General features: G+C 44.4%; 1 protein-coding gene across 1 annotated transcript in view; it reads left to right on the top strand.

Annotated features, from left to right (window-relative positions):
* The window catches only part of Ankrd29 (ankyrin repeat domain 29), a 35,723-nt gene extending 25,498 nt beyond the window's left edge, over positions 1-10,225 (top strand). The window contains exons 7-10 of the mRNA XM_051202099.1: positions 2,537-2,635; positions 3,805-3,900; positions 5,507-5,605; positions 10,015-10,225. Coding sequence (XP_051058056.1) covers positions 2,537-2,635; positions 3,805-3,900; positions 5,507-5,605; positions 10,015-10,122 — 402 coding nt within the window. The 3' untranslated portion in view covers positions 10,123-10,225. The remainder of the gene's footprint in view (positions 1-2,536; positions 2,636-3,804; positions 3,901-5,506; positions 5,606-10,014) is intronic.
* Positions 10,226-17,070: the final 6,845 nt, after the last annotated feature.

The following is a 17,070-nucleotide window of genomic DNA, read 5'->3' as shown; positions in this document are numbered from 1 at the left end:
TAGGTCATCGAACACATTTTGCTCACCCACTATCATTTGCAATTATACACAAATTTCAACATTGTCTCCTTCTCCAGACTTTCCATTGAAAAGAGAGACTTACTTCAATATTCTGCCTGAGGCGTAGAAGGGATTTCATAGTTAATTGTTGATTTGGTGAATTCTTAATTAAATCCTCAGTCGGGAGAATCAAATGAAAATTGTGTAAGTTCTTTTATTATAAACAATAAGCAATTCTTTAGTTTGCACCTTTAATTTGTACTTTTAATACAAATGTGATTTGTTAATGATAACATTCACATCCAAGAATAGTTCCAAGAGACTGAGGGAAGTGTGAAGGAAGTGTTCTCAGCCGCCCGCTATCCTTCACCTCCTCTTTCCTCACCTCTCCCAAGATCCCGCCCGCACACACCCCTGCCTTTCCATTTGTCATTTTTAACTCCCGACTCAAAGGGCCTCTAACCCTTTGCCAGGATGGCAGTCTACAGTGCTTGTGTGCCTACATTACTGGCATGCTTGGATTGAAATTCCACACTAAAAAGAAGATGTAACTCCATAGTCTACCATTGTGTTATCATGCTCTTTAGCCCTCATTGCCATGGATAGGTAGGCAATCCAGAGTCTTGGGATCTATTATCATGATGACTTCAGCAGTTAGGTTTTTCCAGTTCTGGATCTTGTGCCCTCCTCCTGGTCTTCTTTCTGAAATGAACTGGTTCTCAGAGATCAGGCTACCACTCAGGTATGAAGGAGGGTGTAAGGAGTAAGGTTTTTCTGCCAGACGCTGGTCTTGTCCCGCCGCCGCGCCAGCCCCAAATAACACACTGAGACTCTGTGTTTGATATAATGCTGTTGGCCAGGTACTAGTTTCTTATCGGCTAGCTCTGTCTTAAGTATTAACCCATTTCTGTTGATCTATGTATTTTCACATGGTCTCCTTACCAGGGAGTGGGGCAGGCGTCTCGTCTTCCCAGTCTCTCCATGCTGACTCCTCCTTACTACTTCCTCTTTCCTCCTTGTCTCTAAGTCCCTCCTATCCTCCTTTCCTATTGGCTAACAGTGCTTTATTCATTAACCAGTATGAGAAACATATATACAGAATGACATCTCCCATCAGGAGGGCTTGGGGAGACTCCTTCCTGAACCTGTGCTGGCCTCTTTGGTCCTCAAGTGTCTGCACTGGTTCCTAGAGGTTTCCTATCTTCCCATCCGAGGTGCTGGCCCTGCCATTGACTCTGCTCAATGAAGTCATTCCTCATCTTCTTAACCTCAAACTTACTTCAAGTCACTCTTCCCTCAGCACTTCCAACTCCCCATGAGCACAGCGACTTCTTGAATGACCAGATGTTGGGTGGCTATGGATCATAGTTGTTGGGGAACAACTTAGGTACCCTATGGCCCAGTTCCCATCAACGGTCACCTCTCTTTCAGGCACTAGCCTAGAACAGAACTTCTTTGGGGCAGTTCCTATTTTCTTGAGTTCTGCTCTATGAAAAAGAGAAAATTCCCTTTCCACCTGAACTTCCCAGTATTTTATCTAGTGTTTGAACTACCTAGTTACCTACTCACTGCCAGAGTTGAGCCAGGCAGGGAGGAAACGTGAGTCCCTTCCCTCTCCTGATCCTTCCACACTACAAAGGCTTCCTGTTTTCCAATTGCCAGCCTTGGGGTCAACCTTCTCAGCTTTGGGGAAACGAGTGTTGGCAAATAATGTACAGGAAATGTTACCCTAAATATCCTGCTACACTACTGTGTCCATTCCTAGGAAAAGTATCACCTTGTACATAACTCAGTTTCTTTAAAGCATGATGTAGCTATGGGAGATTTGGGGTACCAAATACAAAAGTAAGAGAAATGACCTCACCTCAAAAGAAGCTGCCCACTCTTCCATTGCTGACATGTGCTGGCTGGATGTACTGCCTCCTCCTATCACAGAAAGCAGAGTAGATCATCTGGGGGAAAAGAGGCAAGCTGCCTCATTGCTAGGGAGCTCAGCTCTGCAGTATGTGGTGCACCTTGAATAAGGGTCCCCACAGAACTTTCCCTAGTCTGGTTTATATCCTGGCATCAAAGAACTAGACCCATGCTAATGCGTCTCTGTTGGTAGGGTGCTTATTTAGCATGCATGAAGCCTTGGGTTTAATATAGCACTACAGGAAATGGTGTGGTGGCACATGTATAAATAATTCCAGCATTCAGTAGGTACAGGCAGGGGCTGGGAGGATCCTGGCCATCCTTGGCTATATGGTGAGTTTTCAACCTAAAATACACAGGATCCTGTGGATAAAGAGAAAAACAAAGAGTGTTTGTATAAGACAGGAGTTGGGACATGAACAGCTGCTGAGGACATGCTTGCCAACACCATTCTGTGGCCCTGTGCTCACTGGACCTCCTCTCCTCCGCGTTCTGTATTCCTCTTGGGTGTGCAGAGCAGCTGGAGAGGGGATCTTCTCCAGGGTTTTTGAATCAAAGAGCTGGTGTCCCTGAAGTTCTGTAATGAGTGAGTGTCGCACCGTCACACCTCTTTTTCCCACAGGATGGAACCGCGCCCCTGTGGATCGCATCCCAGATGGGCCACAGCGAGGTGGTGCGTGTGATGCTGCTGAGGGGAGCTGACCGCGATGCTGCACGCAACGTGAGTGACAGCCCCCACCCCAGCCAGGACTGAGCTCACCTGAGCTCAGTGGTGTTTACCACTCAACTGGCTTTCCTATCTCTACCTGCCCTTTAGCAGGAAACAGTCAAAGTCCAACCAGGTGGAAACTTCACAGGTGTGGTCGCCTTCCCCCTCCTCCACCTGAGGTGACTTCTGGAAGAGCTGGGGAAGGGAACATGCAGAATCTATGGGAGTGGACTCAGGCAGAGTCCACTGTTGGCTGCTGCACCTCACTCCTGCTGCAAACCTCCTCTTCACAGCTGGCTCCTGAGGGCGGTGCTGAACCCCGCCTGCCTGTGCCAGGCTGTAGGAAGGAGAGTGACAGGGGGAGATTCTACCAGCTGATGCCGGTTGTGAGCCGCCTGTCTGTTGGGTCTGATGTACCTTGTGTTGCGCCCAGTTGCCTATCAAGTCTAACCTCAGAAAAGGGAAATCTGAAGGCAGTGGTCCTGCCCTCCCCTGTCCTGTTGTCTCCCTGTCATCTCTGAGATCAGAAGAGACAAATCCCCCATCACACCCTCCTCCTCCCCATTCCAGATAAGGTCTATGACCGACAGAAGACACCTGAGCCGAGGTCCTCCAGACACAGCCATCGATGCAAGCAGGAAACAACTGATTTAGAAAAGTCTCTCTTTGAGCCCAAAATGATCACTGAAGATGGGTTTTTTAATTTGTCTGTGCACTTTTTTAAAAGATTAGTCAAATTTTGACCTATTCCTCCTGCATTACCACCACCGTACGTAGGCAAATAAATGCACAGGACAGGGGAAGTCAAGATTACATATATATTTAAGGCAGTAAATGCAGTTCAATAACATAAATCATTAAAGATGGTTAAGCAATCTCCGCTGTTATGAACAGCAGGGAAGGCCTCTTGGGCCCATGATAACCCTAAAATAAGATCTTGAAACCCCCCTTGTCCCTGATTCAGTGTTCTCGGGCACTGGAGGAGTATCTGATTTACCTAACTGCAGGCGCCTCAGACACACAGTCACCCACTATGGATGACATCCTCACAGGCAGTCACTGCCTAATGTGCCCCAATCTGCCCTACACGGAGACATTACTGATTTTTCAACTGGCATTCAGTTCTCAGTCTACACAAATGTATGCTAATGATTAACTCCCACGTTCTGCTCTCCCTTCAGGATGGTTCTACAGCACTACTGAAAGCTGCCAACAAAGGGTACAATGACGTCATAGAGGAGCTGCTCAAATTCTCACCTACTCTCGGTATTTTGAAGGTAAGACCTAAAAAGAAAGTATGCCATTCTACCAAAAAAGAGAGATAGGTTAGCCGAGAAATATTGGTGACTGAGATAGAATTGGATTGCCGCTAGCTCAGGATCCCTGGGTCCAGGCAGAGATGGGAAGATGGTAAAGAGGTCAGTCTCATCAAACCTAGTTTTTCAGGGGGGGGGGAATAGAATAACTGACTCCAAACAGGAAAATGTCATTTAGAAGATTTGTAAAATCAAAGGAGGACATGCCCTTCCTTTTCTTCATCCCCAAGTAAAGACCCACTCTGCTTGGTTAGCTCCAGTGTAAAATCGAAACATCCAGGAGCTTCAGAAAGTGGGTCTTTCTGGAAACTAGAAAGGCTTTGTCAAGTTTTAGTCACTTTGGCTGGAAGCATTTCTGTGCTGCGGTGCATGTGGCAAAGAGTCAACAAACAGCCCCTGTAAAGTACCACGGGCCCTGGAGCTTTGTGGGCCCACAGTTCCTTCTGCCCTGTCTCTATTCTGCCCTCTCAGAATAGCCAGAAAAGTGACAAGACAACAGCACACAAATGCGGCTGCCATCATAGTTTAATTAATGTGTATATGGTAATGAAATTACACATCTGGGCACATTGCAAAATATTCTTAGCTTTTTGGGCATAAGAGAAAAAGAGACAGTGGACTGGGCTTACCCCACGGGCAGCCGTTTGCTGACTGCACGAAGCATTTACACTCCTGTTTAGTTAAGTAGTGAGCACTGAGTCTTTTCGAAGTTGACGCTGTGGCTTAGCAGTTTGGTGGCTATGTCCCCAGGACCCATCGAGGAGACCTGCAAACCCTTTGCCCTGGAATGACCCCATAACTGTACCGTGTTCACGCTGGAAACGTTCTGCCTGCCCTTCACAGTTTAGACCCCACTCTTGCAGAGCTCTAATAAAGAATTTCAGTGTTCAGTGTGCCAGTCCCCAGCTCTGCTCCTAAGGAGCAACTTCCAGTCCTCATTAGGGAATTATAATCATTTCAAACATAATCTGTCTATAAAAGAGAAACTGAGAAAGGAAACGTTAAAGTGGGCGTGGCAGTATCTACCCGTGCTTCACAGGCTTTATTTTTAATTTTTAATCTTTTTATTAGCTAATCCATGCATGTTAGCTAAGACTTACACATCTGAACTAGTGCCAGCCTAGTGAATTAGCATTCCAAGCGTGAAAGCAACCAGAGAAAGGCTGCTTGGCTTCAACTTTTTTCCAGGTGTGATTTTTGTTTTTTACAATTTTACCAAATTATGGTGGTTATGAGTCATCAAGTAGGAAACCTAGCCTGCATTGTGGTGCTGTTTATTGGTAACTTCGCCCACTGGAGCCAACGCCCGATGATTCTGTGAGTTTGGTTATAGTCTCTTCCCTTCCCTCCCGTATAGTATTTGGCTATGCATCTACCATATACCATATAGCTGTGTGTGTGAGGACACTGAAGCAGGTACTGCGTGCCTTTGAAAACGACAAGGAACGATACAGAGGAGTAAGACCGTGTTATCCCCATCCCATCACTCCGATGGTTTATGATGAGAGCCAGGCAGAGTGCCGAGGGCTGCGAGCTCAACTCTTGACATGCTATCCTTTTCTCTCAGAATGGGACTTCGGCTCTCCATGCAGCAGTGCTCAGTGGGAATACGGAAACAGTTGCACTGCTCCTGGACGCAGGAGCAGATCCAGCCTTGAGAAACAAGGTACCCACTCAACCCATCCTTAAACCACATGGGCCCCACCCAAAAGACCACTTGGTAAGGCAAGACAAGCATCTCTCGGGCTCCTGTCTCTATTTTTACCGTTATACATAGTAAGGGCGGGACTGCAATTATTATGAGTTATTCCTAGCCAATGAATTTAGACCCAGGGAATTGTGCTAAAATCCCTATATCATCCATGGCTTTCTTACCATTTGCTCATATAAAATGGGCAAACACTGTGGGTGGTGATGTATCTAAGTTGGCAGAATACATGCCTAGCATGCAGGATCCCCCAATACCACATAACTGGTAGTAGTAGTAGTAGATGGCTCTAATACCAGCATTGATGAGGTGGAGCAAGGGGTCAGAAGCTTACAATGGTGTGGCTTCCTAGTAGGAGGAGAGAGAGAAGTATGGGAAGTATGTGCTCCAAAACTGTCTCCAAAACTGGAAGCCTATCACCTCCCTGTATGTTAGATGTTTATATCTTGTGAATTGTTAATGTATGCTTGATGGCTGGTCAGGAAAATGTGATTTATTTTGCCAGCAGGCTTGCATGTCACCATTACAATACCAATCCATGTTTTTTATTACACTAAATCCTTAGGTTAAAACACATTGCAAGTCAGGGAGCTTACGGTCACAATAGAAAGGTTTATCATTGTGCTTCCTCTTGATGTCTGCTGGAGGTACCTTGTACGTAGGAAGTTTAAAAGAAACCCATCAGGGCTGGTGTTGGATTCTGATTGCAGTTGCTGTGATAAAATGTTAACTGACAAAGGGCAACCTAGAGAAGGAAGGTTAATTTAAGCACCCGGAGCCATCACAGCTGAGAAGTTTCTGACTTAAAAAGTCTAGTGACATCACACCCACAGTCAAGAACACACAATGATGAATGCAGACATATATGGTGTTCGGCTCCCTTCCCCTGATCTTACACAGTCCAGGACCCAAACCCAGGGAATGGAGCTGCCCACAGTGGGCAGGTCTTCCCAACTCATTTCATCCAATTAAAGAGAAGTCTGTGGCAGGCAGGCATGCCCATGCCCATAGTCCATCCTGATCCAGCAATCTCTTGTTGAAACTCTCTCCATGGGTGACTCTAGGCTGTGTAAGGTTGACAACTAGAACTAACCATTGAAGCTGGAAGGTGACTTGGTTATTAAGAGTACTTGCTGCACAAGTGTCAGAACCTGAGTCTGGATCTCAAAACCCATGCAACAAGCTGCCTTGGTGTTGCATTTGCCTGTAACCCCAGCTCTGAGGGAGGTGGAGGCAGAGGGCTGCTGGGGTTGACTGGCTGCCAGCTCAGCTGAAAACCACAAGCTCCAGTTTCAGGGAGAGCCTCTGCCTTAAAGAAATAAGGCAGAAAGTGATAAAGGACAAGCAGGCACCACACACACAGCATACGCACATGTATGCACACACATGATACCTGTAAGAGGGCCAAAGAAACAACATGCCAGATCAAGACTCCACTCATTTTCATTTACCTAGCACACGGAAGTCCTATTTCCCCATTCTTGGGGGAAGCGAGCTGTTTGCAGAAAGCTTTTCTGTCATCATTTCTGCTGATCTTTCCCCAGATACCTAGACTTATTTTCCTTAAGCTGTCCCGGCTGGGTGATAAGCCAGCTGAAGTCACAGCTGCCTTCCTTTTGAATCTTATCTCTAGACTTTGTACATGGAACTCTTACAGAAATCAAACCTTGGTGGTGAGCTGTCCAGGACTTTGTTAACTCTAGGAACACCGTTAATACCTTGATATAGAAACTGAAAAAAAAAAATGCATTTCCCACTGTGTCCCCTTAATGGCTAGCCTTGGTGTGATGGTCATGGGTAATTTCCAGGGGTCAAATGCTGATCTGTCACCCTCCCTAAGGGACTTGAACTCATGTGTAGAGGCTCCACACTGTGGAATGCCTCTCAGTCCTGGGAATCACTGCCAGGGAAATTGTCCTCTGTCCACCAAACACCAAGAGAAGCCAGACTCTAATCACAGCCCAGAAGCAAGGTAGTAGGAGTCTAGCAGCATCATGGAAGTCTGGAAAGAGATTTATTTTTTTAATTTTGTCTCCTGCATGCAGGGATTTCCTTGATTTCTGGACTGGTTACTTTTCTAATCAGTCATTTTTATCTTAATTATTTACTTTTATGCATATGTATGAGAGAGTGTAGACATACATGTACAACAGTGTGCATAGAGGTCAGTGGCCAAATCTCTGGATCCATTTTCCTCTGCTACTCTGTAGAATCCACGGATTGGTTCAGGGACTGAACTTAATGGGTAAGGCCTGCATGCAGCTTCTACTCCCTGAGCCGCTTGCTGGTCCCTGTTTTATTTGGAAGAACAATTTGGGACTTAATAGCTTACCAGTCCCGAAAGTCTTTTCTGATGAATTAGTAGTAATTTTACTGAATGTGTCTTTTTGATATGGCACAAAAGGATATACTGATATTTGTACAACCTGCATAGCTTGGTAAGATAATCCATTCCAAATGTTATGACTAATGCTAGAACCTGTTAGTGTCCATTAACAAAGTACAAAACCATTCATGACTATTAATAAGAAATGACTTCTTAATCTGGCATGGTGGCACATGCCTGTAATCTCAGTACTCAGGAGACTAAGGCAGAAGGATTGTGAGTGCTGTACCATCCTGGGGTACACAGCAAGACCTTTTCACCAAAAAAGAAAAAAAACCCCACAGGATAAGGGGGGGGGAGGATTGTAGGAGGAAGAAAATGTCCGTCAACACTGTTCCTGAAGAGACCTGGAAAATGTCTATTCATCCCAGAGAAGGAACTGGATGGAAGTAATGATGGTACCATAGTCCAAGTTGGTGAGCCAAAGGATGTGCTGAGTTTACAGGTGAGGGGTTGCCTACAGGAAAGGGAACACTCTAAGGCGGTTGTTACCCAAAGCCCTATCTAGCATGGGTGAAGACTCTGAAAGCCTGATGCTCTCTGCTTGACTTGCAGCCTCTCTATGGGAGGGAGAGTCTTTTCCCTCCAGAAGTCCCTGATGTTCATTCATATAGCCTTGGTGGACAGAGGGGCCTTGTCAGCTTCTAAGTTTCAGGGACTCGCTGCGACTTTGAACTGTTTTCTTCCCCGGTTTAAGGAGCTTCCTTTTAGAAATTCATGGGTTGCAGTGAGCTTCCTTCCAGCATGGTGACTGCTACACTACTGGAGGAAGGGGGTGAAGGGGAGGGCAAGACGGGGGAGACAGAGAGGTGAAGGAAGGGTTGGAGAAGAAAAGGAACCACCTCCTGGCCAGCCTGGTGTCTGACAGAAGATGTCTGCAGTGACCTGTGTGCATATTAGGATTCTCCTCCCCTTTCCAACCAGCCATTGGTGTGCAGCTGAACTTTCATCACATGCTTCACCCAAGACATCACCACAGCCTGAGTACAGAGGCAGACAGGAGGATCCAGCTGCCCCTGCTAAGCCCCATACTAAAGAAATGTGTAAGACCAATAAGAAATTCTACATTCCTAAGTTTTTTGTTTTTGAAAATGCAGTTGGTTATTTTTTTCCAGAAATATATTTTGTATACCATCCTGTAGTGGATCTATTATTTCTCATTAGCTAGGAAAAAATATTTCATTGCTAAGTTAAAAACAAATTAGTTCTTTATGAAATACATGATAAATCATTATAAAGAACTAAGAGATGCTCCAAGTTTCTCTGACAAAGTAACAATGCATATCCGGGGAAATGGAGATGCCAGCCATCCTGACTCAGTCATCACATTTCATATCTATGCATTGATTATCACACTGTACCACATAAACATATCTCTGTACAAATGAAAATAGTAAATGAGGGGCCAGAGAATGGATAGGCAGGTAAAGGTGCTTGTCAACGAATCTGGTGACATAAATTCAAGGCCTGGAACTCATTTAGTGGAAGAAGAGAACTGATTCCTGCACAAGACACACACACACACTGTATAATTTTTAAAATTAGAAAAACTGTTATAAAAAATGATAAATAAATGAATTGGAATGTGGCCAGAAAAAAATCCATCTTGAATCCTCCCTATCAGACAAACCACCTCATTCAATAAAGTGAATATAAAAATGCAAATACTTGTATTCATTCAACAAGTATTAGATGCTCTGGGCATTGTGCTGAAAGTGAGGATGCAGTTGTTTATAAGACATAGTCCCTGCCCTCTGGGAGCCTCCAGGATAACAAAGATTTGCTAAATACAAACTTAATGTTTAGGTGAGAAAATGGCAGGTTCCACTTCTACATTAAAAGGGGTTCCAGTTGCCCACTACAAGGCGGTGAGTTCAATGGAGCTTTTTCACTAGTGAAGGGCAAAGCGTGGAGTCACCTGTCCGCTTTGAGTCCCTGTCACCACACCAGCAAATCATATGCCCATCTTGTCTTCTTTCAGGCCAATGAGCTCCCAGCAGAACTAACCAAAAATGAACGCATACTACACCTCCTGAGAAGCAAAGAAGGACCTGGCAAGAACGAATTTGGTTCCACCTTAGATAGATAGACACTTAAGCCACATTGTCCAGAGAGAAATGGTTTTTAACAATGTTGGAAATTCTTTGAAGAAAGAATGTTCACCCTGTGGGTTTGTGCATCGTGCACGAAATCCAGGAAGGGCTTAGAGTCCACGTCCCTGCACTTACAGTGGGATTCTCAAGCTGCCCTGTAACTTGGCCCTTGGGGACATGGATATTCACAGAGTGTACAAAAATTTATTTACAACTGTGCTAGCCTGAGTCCCTCAGTTAAACTTGATGTTCGACATGGTATTAATTCTTAAAAGAGGAGACAAAAGGCCTCGTTCTTTAAGAGTCAGCGATTGACCTTCAATGAATCAATGCAGTTTTACTTTTGTGTCAAATGTAGCTATGCTAAAATACATTGCATCCATCATAGTTACGTCTGTCCCTTCAGTGTAAAATCCTTCCTCCACCTGAAGACCATAGCCATGATACTGGGACCCGATGATACCTAAGCATGCATTATTTAAGATCCACTTCTGACATTCCACTATGTGCTACTCAAAGATGAGTCATTAACACATAGTAAAGATAAACTGTATTTGTGGGTGACGCCTCATCTTATTTGTGACATATAAAGTCACTGTCTCTCAGTGTTTGTGTTTGAGGAAACCAGTGGAACACTGAAAACCCCAAAAGCTGCAAACCATAAGTCTCTTTGAGCTTTGATTTTCGTTTTATGGTCTAGAGTCCACTTCCCATGCCACAGGTGAGTACACAACATGCTGTGGAATCTGACTTCCAACAGCTGTCTCTAACACCCTGACCTTGAGTTCATTGGACAAAACACAATACACATAAGTACTGTTGCTATTACTGTTACTACTTGGGGAGTATCTATGGTAAAAGGCATCCTTAGCATTTACCAGGTGCTCAGTATGGGTGTTCATGGGTGAACTGGTTCCAAGAAAGAACCCCAAGTTTACGGATTGTTTCTTTGAGGGGCCCTGTTAAGAGTAAGGTTTTTCCTGCCGGCCTGGACCCACCGCGGCGCCAGCCCCAAATAACACACCGAGACTCTGTATTAGATATAATGCTGTTGGCCAGTTACTTATCGGCTAGCTCTGTCTTAATTATTAACCCATTTCTATTAATCAAAGTACTTCCACATGGTCTCATCTTATTAGAGAGAGGGGGCCACTGGTTCTGCTCTCTCCAGTCTCTCCATGTTGACTCCTCCTTTCGACTTCCTCTTTCCTCCTTGTCTTCTAGTCGCGCCTATCTTGCTTTCCTATTGGCAAACAGTGCTTTATTCATTAACCAGTATGAGAGACATAGTTACAGAATGACATCTCCCATCAGGGCCCTAATGGATGTTCAGTGTCCTTTCAATGGTGTCTAACTGCCTGTCAGTGCCTGACTGCACACACAGAAATCAAGCATTCTTTTGCATTACACCCTATGAAACACTAGTAGTAATTCTCATGTTAAAACACATATCTAATGTTCTTGCCCATGTTATGCTCCAGTTTCCAACTAATAGTCTCTATGTAAAGTCATGTTAACATGGAGAGAAAAGTGATTCTAAATTAGTTTTGCTTTAGCCAACATGCAATGGGCACAAAAGTATTACCTTCATGTCAGTAATTGCCAGAATGACAATTTGTTAAATTTAGAAGATAGTCCCTTAAAATTGTTTATGATAAATGCAATCAGAATGGGGGGATTTTGATAAACATTGCTAACAAAGCCAGTAACAAAGGCTCTCAGAAAAGTATAGAGCCTGATGGGCTGTGCAAAAATCCCCAAGCTAATTTTGAGATAAAAGATGAGAAAGCTGAACATTGCCAGAACACCAGACACAAATATTTGGGAGCTAAAGATCAGTGCCAACTTCCTCACTGACAGCTTCCTATTCAACAAAGTTATACTGAATATACACATTTCCCCCAAGGGAATTTTGAAATGCTATATTCCACTTGAAGAAGAAAATAACGTGGCTGTAACTGCTTTGCATCTTAATTAGCCCTATACCACAACCAGCTGTTCATCACTGGTCCAAAACAAAGAGTAGTGTAGGCACCAATGTTCAAATCAGGACTTTGTGTTTTTCATGAAAACATGTTGGCATTGGTCTGTCCCTCATATGAACTATTTCAGAGCCATGGAATTAATTCATTGTTTTTAGCAATACTTAATAAAAGACCTTTGTACTGTGGGAAACAGGTATCTGGGTTAGCATTTGACCTAGATGCAATTATGATATCATCCATGGCAGAGAAGTTGGGAACTTACAAAGACTGAACAAAACGTCCGTTATTTCAGGAACCATGTTTCAGTTTGCACTCCTGCAAAAGACTCTTGCTTTGTATTGGTCTCATTAACCATTCAGTCTTCATCTAAAGAAGTAACACAAGAAGTTGCTATGCAAGTAATCTGTTTACCTGTACAACAAATGTTTGCCACTATATCCATTTGTTTAACAACACATTCCATGTTATACTTCAAATAAAGTTAATACACTTCCTGATTTGCCTTTGTTGCTTTTTCCTTTCGTTAAAAATAAATTCAGGCATGATTTCTGTGATTTTTTTAAAACCTCTTTTTATGTTCATGGTTTGTGGAAACAGCAGTGATCTTGGAAGTTGGGGGACAATGTGCAGGAGTCATCTCTCCTTCCACTGTGTAGGTTCTGGGAATTGAACTTATGTCCTCAAGTTTGGCAGAAGACAACTTTATCACTGAGCCATTTCACTGGCCCCTGTGTGATTTCCGACAGAATACAATTTCAGAGTGAGTAATGCAACTCTGTTGGTAAATTTATTGAAATTTGGGATCCTAAATAGATCTTTAAGCTTCCTTTTACTAACAGACTTATGCTATAATTATTTCTACTGTGGAGGACACTTGTGAGCAATTCCCAAAGTTTTCCATTCCAAACAAAAACTTTCTGGAGTAGTCATTAAAGACACTGAAAGTAGAAAGTTCTTAGTTTCTTGTTATTGTTGGTGCTGCTCCTGGCCCATCAGCTCTTTGCTAACTTTCTCTTGTGAAATAGCGAACCAGTTTGCAAAACTTGGGTACAGGAAACATTTGCAGCAGGAACATCAGGAAGCTGTATGTCATTATTAATACACCCTAGGAGAACTGGCATGGAGGAAGGAGAGAACAACCCAAATACATGGCAGTTGGGAGGGAGGGGGATGGGCCTGCACCTGACAGAGGGAAGATGCTGAGTTCCTAACTGCTGAACAAGGAGGCGGTAGTGCTGGAACTGGCTGAGTTCACATGGTCGCCAGGGGATGTTCACTGGTTAATAAAAAGTTAAAGGGTATCTCAGTAGTAAGCACTTGATATAGATGGTCTCATTTGCCCCCAGTGACAACCCTATGAAACAGGTGCTGTTGAAATCCAAGCACTAGTGGAGAGGCTGCCTTAAACGCCCTTCCCCGACAATGAGATTGATGACTGCCTTATACACTATCCTACATCCTTCATCCAGTAGCTGATGGAAGCAGAAGCAGACACCCACAGCTGAACACTGAGCCGAACCCCTGGAATCCAGTTGCAGAGAGGGAGGAGTGGTGAGCAAAGGGGTTAAGAGCAGGCTGGAGAAACCCACAGAGACAGTTGATCTGGACAAGGAGGAGCTCATGGACCCCAGTCTGATAGCTGGAAAGCCAGCATAGGACTGACCCAGACCCCCTGAACGTGGGTGTTAGTTAGGAGGACTGGGCAGTCTATGGGGCCTCTGGTAGAGGATCAGTATTTATCCCTAGTGTAAGAATGGACTCTGGGAGCCCATTCTACATAGATGGATACCCCTCATCCTAGACACATGGGGGAGGACCTGGGCCCTGGTCCACATGATATGACAGACTTTGAAGATCCCCCATGGAAGTCCACTCCCTGGGCAGCAGAAAGTGGATGGGATGGGGGTTGGTGTATCTCCTCTTGATACCACCTGCCATGTTTTGATACAACCAGAAAGCTCTTACCATGACCTAAACAGACTAGACTGCTAGTCTGGGACTTTGAGTCTTCAAACAGTGACTAAATTGGCCTCTTTTCTTTATAAACTGCAGTTGGGCTGACCTCAACCTTGGGTAGCGTTAATTCCTGGCCCTCTTGTCTGTCTTCTTAGTGCTGTGGTTACAAACATACATGATGCCCACATACCGTGAGCGTTCTTTAATGTGTCTGCATTCAATACACACTCTCAATTCCCTGGGGTTCCGCAATAAGACTTTTTTAGATTAAAAAAAGTGTTATATATGTACGAGTGCTTTGCCTACATATATGTGTATTCACCACATGCATTTCTAGTGCATGCAGAGACCAGAAGAGGTTGTTGGATCCCCTGGAATCCAGCTTGCTCCCTACTGAAGCAAGCTGAGTTTTACAGACATCTCATTTAAAACAACTTCCAACTACAACACAAACTTCAGTGTCAGTAGCTGTGACTGACTCAGAAATGGGGCATTGCTGATCAGACAGGGTAAAATTTTGTTTACCTCAGTAAGTATGCTAAAGCCTGACAATCCAGTTATGGGCTGTGGCATACTTTCCACTCAGACAGGACACTTCCATCATGAGTGATGTTCGCACTTAGTAGTCAGAGTTGCCGACTGGCACTGCTTTTTCTACAAGGTTCCACCACTCACATAACACATTCTTCTTTGCCTGGAGTGGAAGTAGACAAGCAAGCATAGAGAAAAGCTTAGTTACCTTGGACTATACTTCTGTGTTATGGGCACATATGCACATGCACATGCACACGCATGCACAAACATGCGCGCGCGCGCACAACACACACACACACACCTTTTAATAAATGCACTAGACAGCCTAGCTACTTTACCTGTACTATGTATACACACTCCTCCCTAAACAATGCACCTAGAAACCTGAAAACCTCCTCAGATCCTTACCTATATTGTGGTGTTGTAGGAGAAACCAAAGACTTAGGCTCAATTCAAATTTAGATTAAATAAATTTATTCTGTTACCAGAAGAATGGCGGCCTTCGAGTCGATACAGTATGCCATGCAGAAGAGGGAACTGTCTTAGTTAGGGTTTCTATTGCTGTGAAGACAGACCATGGCATCTCTTAGAAAGGAAAACATCTAACTGGGGTAGCTTTCAGTTCGGTTAGTCCGTTATCATCACGGTATGACATGGTGCTGGAGAAGCAGCCGAATATCCTACATCTCGATGTGCAGGTAACAGGAAGTGGTCTGTCTCACTCGACATGGCTTGAGCACATGAGACCTAAAACCCACCCCACCCACCCCAGCGACACACTTCCTCTAACAAGGCCACACCTACTCCCAAAAGGCCACGGCTCCTAATAGAGCCACTTCCTTTGGGGACCATTTTCTTTCAAACCACAGACATTAAGGCAAGATTTTAAGGCAGACATGAGAGAAGTGTGTGTTACGACTACCCACCGGATCCACATCCGGGTGGGGAAACTGTTTTACTTCCCTCACTTTGCTTCATTGCCTCCCACTGTAGAGTAATAAAAGACCATTTCATCCCTTTCCCATAGAGGGGGGCAGGGTCTCAGAAGCAAAGACAGCTCTTAATACTTCACAGCCCACCATTCTATCCTTACCTCAGCTACAGCCACTAACATCTCCCAGGCATCCCAGAGCAAAGGGTCAACAGCCCTTACAGGATGCTTGGCTCCATAGTAAGTATCTTTGGTCATCACAAATTAAAAGCAGCATAAGTTATCTAATGCCTGGGTGGACAAAACACAGTTGCAGCAGGTTAAGGCTAGCTGTCACACCCCACAGCCACATTGCTCTACTACACTCACCCCCTACCTCTGTACAATACTATGAGACTCTCCTTCCCTAACAACAATCATTTAGACATTTCTTAAGCAAATGTATTACCAATGTATTTAAGTACAAACAATGGAAGTCCAAGAGGACCAATCTGGCCTGAACCGGCTTGAGGTGTGTATGTGCAATAATACATCCTGTATCCTTCAAGTGAACTTTTAGGGAGGGTTTCCCATTGTCTGTCTTAAACATGCATAATTATGATTAAACCAGGGAAGTGACACGCATAGCAAAATGAATCTATGACCTAATCAATCAAAATAGAGAACCACTCAAACTAGTCCTGTCAGTACCCAGCCCCTCCTTTTGGAGCCCATAAGGAAGGACCAGGCTGCAACCTGAGCTCTCAAGTACTCACACCTCCGTCAGTTCTGATATGGGTCCTTCTTGCTTCAATAACCAGTAACTTACTCATTACTTAGCCTTTAACATAAGGTTGAGGGAAAGAAACTACATAAAGAACCACAATTGTACTTACATGAAGTTCAAGCAAAGCAAAGCCAGTGTGTAGTGGCAAGTCAGCTGGGGTTCTGTGTCAGGTGGTAAAGGATCATGATAGTTCAGGGAGGCTTCTGGAGTACCAAAGCCTCCCATCCTCTGTGAATGTTGATGGTTGGTCTTCACTGTCAGCCTGACAGGATTTAGAAACACATGGAGACACACCTGTGTGTACCTCTGTGAGGTTATCTCCAGACATTTAACTAAGAAGGGAAACCCATCCTGGATGTGAGTACCTCATCCCATGGGTTGGGGGGGGTCCCAGACTCAGTTAAAGAGAGTGGTAGTTTGAATGTAACTGGCTGCCATGCGCTCATAGGGAGTGGCTTAGACAAATAAGTAGCCCAGGAATGGGAGGCTTCATGGAGAATATGGGTTTCAAAGGGTAGTGCGATCAACTGAGTCGAATGCTGCTAGGAGGTCAAGTAAGAACACTACACAATAAGCAATAAGCAATAATGGCCTTTAGAAGAGCAGGGAACTATGGGATTTCCCTGGCTTGAGAGAAAGGAGAGAAGGTGTGTGTGTGTGTGTGTGTGTGTGTGTGTGTGTGTGTGTGTGTCAGAGTATATGAGTGAATGTGTATGAGTGTGTGTGTGAGAGAGAGAATGTGTGTGTACATGTGTATGAATGTATATGTAAG

Source organism: Phodopus roborovskii, unplaced genomic scaffold (genome assembly GCF_943737965.1).
Source record: "Phodopus roborovskii unplaced genomic scaffold, PHOROB, whole genome shotgun sequence".
NCBI classification, from domain to species: Eukaryota; Metazoa; Chordata; class Mammalia; order Rodentia; family Cricetidae; genus Phodopus; species Phodopus roborovskii.
The sequence above is the reverse complement of the archived record's forward strand: the minus strand, read 5'-3'. Positions and strand labels throughout refer to the sequence as shown.